Source organism: Suricata suricatta, chromosome 17, assembly GCF_006229205.1.
Source record: "Suricata suricatta isolate VVHF042 chromosome 17, meerkat_22Aug2017_6uvM2_HiC, whole genome shotgun sequence".
NCBI classification, from domain to species: domain Eukaryota; kingdom Metazoa; phylum Chordata; class Mammalia; order Carnivora; family Herpestidae; genus Suricata; species Suricata suricatta.
Window position 1 is genome coordinate 51,193,754 of NC_043716.1, and position 7,333 is coordinate 51,201,086.

At 50.4% G+C, this 7,333-nt stretch overlaps 1 protein-coding gene across 1 annotated transcript; it reads left to right on the forward strand.

Moving 5' to 3' along the window:
• The first annotated feature begins 6 nt into the window (after positions 1-6).
• SSTR2 (somatostatin receptor 2) lies at positions 7-6,791 on the forward strand. Its single transcript, XM_029928011.1, has 2 exons — positions 7-135; positions 4,551-6,791. The coding sequence occupies exon 2, from the start codon at positions 4,644-4,646 to the stop codon at positions 5,751-5,753; it is 1,110 nt and encodes a 369-aa protein (XP_029783871.1). The 5' UTR covers positions 7-135; positions 4,551-4,643; the 3' UTR covers positions 5,754-6,791.
• The last annotated feature ends 542 nt before the right edge of the window (positions 6,792-7,333 follow it).

Here is a 7,333-nt window from a genome sequence, read left to right on the forward strand (position 1 = left end):
GGACGGGAGCCGGCAGCGCAGGACGCCGAGCTCCAGGTGCCGGCCAAGCTGCTGCGCGCCCGGGCGCCCGGCGGGGTTGGGGACGGTCGCTGGGTGCCACGAGCTGAGCTAGCGGATTGCAGCGGAAAAGCAAAGGTGAGGCGTGTGTGCGTGCTTGTGTGTGTGTAAGAGAGAGAGAGACAGACAGACAGAGAGAGAGAGACGCGCACGCACACACAGACGCACTTGGGCACCTGGGTGCATCTGCGCTGCGTGTTGGTGCGCGCCTCCGTGTGCCCCAGAGTAGGTCCCGGTGCGTGGTTCTCCGCCCTTGTGCCTTTTGGGCGGCTATTTTGGTGGCAGCGAACGAAGGCGGGTGCCCTGGCGTGAGCGAGAGCTGTGGGTCGTGTGTGCGGGGTCGGACGCGTCCGCACCACCGAATGCTGGTGCGTGGCATGCGCCCTCGTCCAGTCCTGCGAAGGGGACAACTTCTCTCCCTGCCGCTTGCAGAAGAGCCCCCACGCGAGGAGAGCGAGGCCGGCTGGGACGGGGGTGGAGGGTGTCGCTGCTGGGGGCTCCTGCGGGCGGGCGTCCGAGCTCCACGCCTGTAAGGGGCAGGTGGTGGAGCAGAGAAAGGAGGTGGCTTCTCTGATTTTCCTTTCCCCGCCTGGGAGACAGACCCCGCCTGGGAGACAGATCCCAAGAGGTCTAGGGACTGCCTCCCCAGCACCGGGGAGGAGAGGACAGTTTGCCTGTTGAGAAACACCAAACCCCTGCATGGCCGGCTGGCCAAGCCCCCAAGCGGCTGTTACCAGCTCCCAGCCGCCAGCCGTCTCCAATGCTTCAGCCACCCCCTGTCGTGCTGGCAAGCAGTCTTTAGTCTCCCCCACCATCCTCCTGGAAATAGCAGAGGATTGTTTAGGAAACCCTTGGATCTGCGGGCCGTGGAACTGGGTGATGAGGATTTTCTGTGCCAGCCTGGGGAACCAAGTGGGCTGTCCCGAGTCTCACCTCTCCCCAGTGCCCTTTGGCCAGCGGGGCCTGGGCTTTTCTTGCGCGCTCTAGCGCCACGGTGGCCAGCACCTGGATATTGTCTCTCCTGCTGGCAGGGTTGAGCTCTGGCTGGTGGGAGGCCCCCTTGGGTTTAGCTGGCCCCTGGGGAAGTGATGGTGAGGAATGAATGGGGGGTTGGGGTGGAATGTTGGGGAGAAGGGGAAAGCTGAAGCCAAATAGGATTTAGAATCAGATGCCCGGTCCCAATCCCTGCACTCAATTCCTAGCCTCTGGGAAGGGGTACCCCTGACCATCCTCAGCCTCCTCCCCAACATAGCTCAGACCAGGTCTCAGAGGAAATCAACAACTAGCCATTTCTAGTGTCTACCTCCTAGGCTGGAAAAATAAAGCAAGCAGAAGCCCAAACTTCCTTGTGCATTTAACTTAACCACAATCCAACAAGTATTGATTGCCTGGCACAGGATTCCACTTTCACTGGGACCCAAATGAAGCAGAAGTCACTCGGAGAGCTCTGGCCGCTGACTTCATTGTTGATGAAATAATAAAAGTCACGGTGACTTAAACTCACTTCTTCCTTGGAGGAGCCTCCCCACTCTGCACCGGCTCCCCAGCTTACGACCACTGCCGCCTTCCCCACGCTCGGAACGCCGTCCACCTCTGCCCCTCTCCCAAGTAGGGAATGCTGCTTCTCAGCCTATTTCAGAAAGACATTCACCTTATGCGATTCCATCCCACTGAGGGAGACTCCAGCCAAAAAGGCAGAATTAGAGCTGGAGACCAGCATTTGACCCTCCCTCCCTCTAGGGCGCTGTCATCTCTATCCCCAAAGCTCTAGACAGCACTTCTGTCCGCCGGGGGTCTTCAGGCTCACCCAGACATCGGGGTTTGACCTTGCATGTTACATAGACGGGACCCTGGAAGTGCTAGTGATTAATACACACCCCAAAGCAGGTGGCTTCAATAGGATTCTGGGTCTGTAGAATTAAAGTACTAATAACACAGTTAGAATAATAGTGGGAACATCCCAAATTCATCCAGGGATATCCAAAATGGTTTCTTTATCATTTCCGTTTGTAAGAGCTGCCAGTTTATGCTTTTTGCCCAATGCAGACATTAAATCCTGGGTCCCCAAAGTACTTTGCAGAAAGGTCAGCCACAAAGCCCAGACCCCATATTACAGACAGTTGCACGATAGGGAAATTAGCATAGAGAGGGTAAACAAGGCGCCTGGCATTGCAGAATGAATCAGAGGCAAAGGTGGGCAAGAATTCTCTAGAACTTGTTGCTGGCTAAACCCCTATAGCTCATTAGCGGTCTCTCTGAGCAGAAAGGAGCAATCTCCAATCTTCACTCAGACACCAGGAAAAGTGCCCTGCTCAGGAGAGAGGCGTCTGCCAAGTGAATTAGTCCCACTGTGTGCTGGGCCCACCAGCCTTTCACCATCTTCTCTTCCTGTAATGACCTCCTTCCTGCCCTCCCTACTTCACACCTCACATATTCAAGACCCAGCCCAAACATTCCTCTTCTGAAGGCTATTCTGAATCCTTGGGGAGAGGAAGACCTTCTCAAGTCCTTTGTTCATTTCTCCATGCAATTCACACCCTATAGGAGTTGGCTTCCTTGCCTCCGCTCCTAAATTACCACCTCCCAGAGGGCACCAGCCCTGTCTCCTTTATTCCTAGATCCCTGGAGTGACGAACAAAGAAGCCCCCACCCCAGCACTGGTTTTTGCATGACAGCAGATAAATCACCTAATTATGTGACAGGCTATTGTTTTATGTCTTGGGCCAAGCCGGTGGAGTTACAATTATTTTCTGAGCGCTAACGGGGGAGTCAGCTGTTTTAAACCAACGCCCAATTATCAGCCACTAGTTTTCCAGTCCACCGAGCAGCAGATAGGATGCTGTGAAAAGCGCAGAAGAGTCGAGTGTCTTGTGTTTAAATCTCAGCTCCACCAGTTATATACAAGGGAGTGGGAGCAAATTACTTCAGCTCCCTTAGCCTCGGTTTCTCATCTGTAAAATGGGCATGGTTACCCTACTTCATAGGATGGTGGGGAAGATCAAGGGGGTAGTGAGTGTGAATGAGCCAGGAAGTGTTTGGAATGCACTTCTGTGAATGAACCTGCCTCCCTGGCTCCTGTCTGCCCCCTTAATGAGGGGTGGGGGGCAATCCCTGGCAAATCCGCTGGAGCTAGAGTGTTAGAAGAGAGCATTCTGGAGCAGAAACTCCCCCCTAAGGGACTCTGAGAGGCATGCGGAGGTCAAGCACTGGGTCATGGAGAAAAGAAAACAGAAGAAACAAACTAAACTAAAATGTGCATTTTAAATATAAAAGGAAGCCAGATTCTTATTTTTAATAGTTAAGACAATAAATGTGTTCATTATGTGAGCAGATTTCAATAAATTAGAGCTGAGATGGTAGAGGCAAAAAGGGAAAAGGTGAGATTTCTTCTTAGTTCTGATTACGAGCTCAGCACAATGCCAGGCATTTCCACATACATTTCGTCCCTTAACCTTCATGGTGCCCTCATTTTAAAAAATATTTATTTATTTATTTTGAGAGAGGGAGAAAAAGCAGGGGAGGGGCAGAGAGAGAGGGAGAGAGAGAATCCTAAGCAGGCTCTGTGCTGTCAGCACAGACCCCCACGCGGGGCTCAGTCCCATAAACCGTGAGATCATGAGCTGAGCCCAAGTCAAGAGTTGGACATTTAACCAACTGAGCCACCCAGGTGCCCCGTGATGCCCCCGTTTTAACAAATGAGAGTCGGGGTGAGCGTGGTTAAGTGGCACACGGTCACACAGGCTTCATGGTGGAACCATCACCAACATTTACAACATTGTTTCACCTTTAAGTCTGGGATTTTGGGGCACCTGGGTGGCTCAGTCAGTTGAGCGTCTGACTTCTGCTCAGGTTACGATCTCACAGTCCATGGGTTCAAGCCCCACGTCAGGCTGGAGCCTGGAGCCTGTGTCAGATTCTGTGTTTCTCTCTCTCTGCCCCTGCCCTGCTCACTCTGTCTCTTTCTCTCTCAAATAAAATAAAGACATAAAAAAATTTAAAAAAATAAAATAAAGTCTGGGATTTTTCCACTTGGGGTTTTTAGAATGGAAAGACTCCAAAGCGGTCAGCAAGTCAGCGGAGATGTCCTCACGGGGAAAAGGCCAAGAATGCCGGTGTCAGACCCCTCTGAGTCAGGGGCTGGGCTTCATGTTCTGCCTTTTTACAGTCTGGACCAGTTAGTTTATTAGGAATCAAAGTATTCTTTTTTTTTTTTTTTAACAGCGTCAGCCATCTCCCACACGTGCGTCACCAAAGATGACAAGATCAATTATGATGACTTAACCCAAACCCTCCCTACCCCCTCCCCCAGCTGGAAAAACAACTCAAAAAGTCTGCACACTGATGAGAATGGGCCGGAAGTTCTAACACTGAGGCAGAAAGCAAACACACTTTTCCACCGCAGGGCATGTCTGAGGGGGTAAACCAGAAACCCAGAAAGCTGGTGTGAGTGTAAGTCTCTGACTGATGGATCCGTCTTCCTTCTTCCCTTGCAGATGTCACAGTGGATCCTTTGCCTCCAGGACGCGTTACGGTGAGAATAAGAGCCCTGGCTGGCTGGAACTAGCCTAGAGGAGTGTACGGCAGCCATGGATATGGAGTATGAGCTACTCAATGAGAGCCGCACTTGGCTTTCCCCTCCCTTTGACCTCAATGGCTCTGTGGTGGCTGCCAATGGCTCAAACCAGACAGAGCCATACTATGATCTGACCAGCAATGCAGTCCTCACGTTCATATACTTTGTGGTCTGCATCGTCGGACTGTGTGGCAACACACTGGTCATTTACGTCATCCTCCGCTATGCCAAGATGAAGACCATCACCAACATCTACATCCTCAACCTGGCCATCGCGGATGAGCTCTTCATGCTGGGCCTGCCCTTCCTGGCCATGCAGGTGGCTCTGGTCCACTGGCCCTTTGGCAAAGCCATCTGCCGGGTGGTCATGACTGTGGATGGCATCAATCAGTTCACCAGCATTTTCTGCTTGACGGTCATGAGCATCGATCGATACCTGGCCGTGGTCCACCCCATCAAGTCAGCCAAGTGGAGGAGGCCCCGCACGGCCAAGATGGTCAATGTGGCTGTGTGGGGGGTCTCTCTGCTGGTCATCTTGCCTATCATGATCTACGCTGGGCTTCGGAGCAACCAGTGGGGAAGAAGCAGCTGTACCATCAACTGGCCGGGTGAATCCGGGGCGTGGTACACAGGGTTCATTATCTACGCCTTCATCTTGGGCTTCCTGGTGCCCCTCACCATCATCTGTCTTTGCTACCTGTTCATTATCATCAAGGTGAAGTCCTCTGGGATCCGCGTGGGCTCCTCCAAGAGGAAAAAGTCTGAGAAGAAGGTCACCCGGATGGTGTCCATAGTAGTGGCCGTCTTCATCTTCTGCTGGCTCCCCTTCTACATCTTCAATGTCTCCTCCGTGTCCGTGGCCATCAGTCCCACCCCAGCGCTTAAAGGCATGTTTGACTTTGTGGTGGTCCTCACCTATGCGAACAGCTGCGCCAACCCGATCCTGTACGCCTTCTTGTCTGACAACTTCAAGAAGAGCTTCCAGAACGTCCTCTGCTTGGTCAAGGTGAGCGGCACAGATGACGGGGAACGGAGTGACAGTAAGCAGGACAAATCCCGGCTGAATGAGACCACAGAGACCCAGAGAACCCTCCTCAATGGGGATCTCCAGACCAGTATCTGAACTGCCTGAAAAAAATAAATAAATAAAATGCCAAGCTCTGCCAAAGTGGCGATGCGCTCCCTGCCCCCACGCCTCTCTCCTTCCTCTTGCCCGTCACACCTGGCTTCTTAGAATAGGGAATTGCTCAGCATGAGTCCAATCAGAGAACACTGTTTGAGTCTGCTTGTCTGAGTGAATGATAATGTATTAAATTGATTACCTCCCCCATTAAGTGAACATTGAAATGCAGGCAGACAATTCCAAGTCCGGAGAAGAAGAGATCATGCCTCTCTACGTGATCTGTAGAAATGGTGCAGCTCAACAAAAACCGGAAGTATGTCTGCGTGTTTAAAACCTACTATGTAATCTTGTGGTCTTAACATTTATACGTATCTATTCTATTCCTCTCTAAGTCCCTGTACAGTCATTACCTATGTTTCCTGTGGTCAAGTACATGAGTAGCAAGTTGAAGTGTGCATAGTAGAGGTGGACATTCATTACGATGCGGGGCCCACGGACGCAGGCTTCCCATGAAGCCAATACAGATTAAGCTTCAGGGATCTCTCCTGTTTGGGCAGTATCGTCACATGACCAAATGTTTCTGTAAAAATTGTAAAAGGAAGGTATTTTTGTAATTCTTTTTCTTAAAGCTTCCAGCCTCTCGAACCCACCTCTGCTCCCTGGGGATTTGCTGTCTTAATTTCGGGCAAGTTACATCACAGTAAGAAAGCAAGAGGAGCTATTTGAGGACCCAGATGATAAATTCATGTGTTTTCTCTTCTTAGAGATCATCAAAGAATTATTCATTTACCCAAAAGGTCTCAAATGGTTGGGGTCATTGATTATTGTATTTATCAAGACAGAGATTGCTTTGTTATAGGATTGCCTTTTTTCCTTCTTAATTTACTTTGGTCTTTCTTAGGGAGCCATGGAAGGGGAGGGTGGAGAAAATCACCAACACGATAGGCAAAACGTTGACTGTAATTCTTGGGAGGAAACCATTTTATTTTCCCCACCATGAACATAAATGAATAAGAATAAAGCAAGATTATACCTTTATGAGAAACCATGAAATTTGTCTTTGAAAAATGCCAGACATGGCTTCCTCATGAAAGAAAATGGAAATATAATTTAACGACTCCTTGGATTTTTTTTTTAAGGAGTTGATACAAAGCTAGGCACTAAGAAGATCACAGAACACACTAAAGACCCAAGGATGCTGCTTCTAAAACAGACACGCACCAGCCAACCAAAATGTAGCACATAGGGGGTGCCTGGGTAGGAGTGTTGGGGGTAAGCCTGTACCACCTTCCTCGCCCGTCGTATACAAATTGAACATCCACCTTTAATGCCACGGACCCTGTGCCTGAAATGGTAAATGGGCCCGAATACAAGCGGTAAGAAAAGAGAGGATGCCCATTTCACTGAGCAAAATTTCCAGGGTATGAAGACATAGAACACGTGGGCGTTTGTAAGGATGCCACCGTCTCTGGGCTTCTGTGAACGCCTCACTCCCTGAGTGTCTCACATATGGATTTCACCATATTTAAAAATGAGCCTTTCTCTTTTTTTTTTTTTTTTTTTTGAGCCTTTCTCTTCTG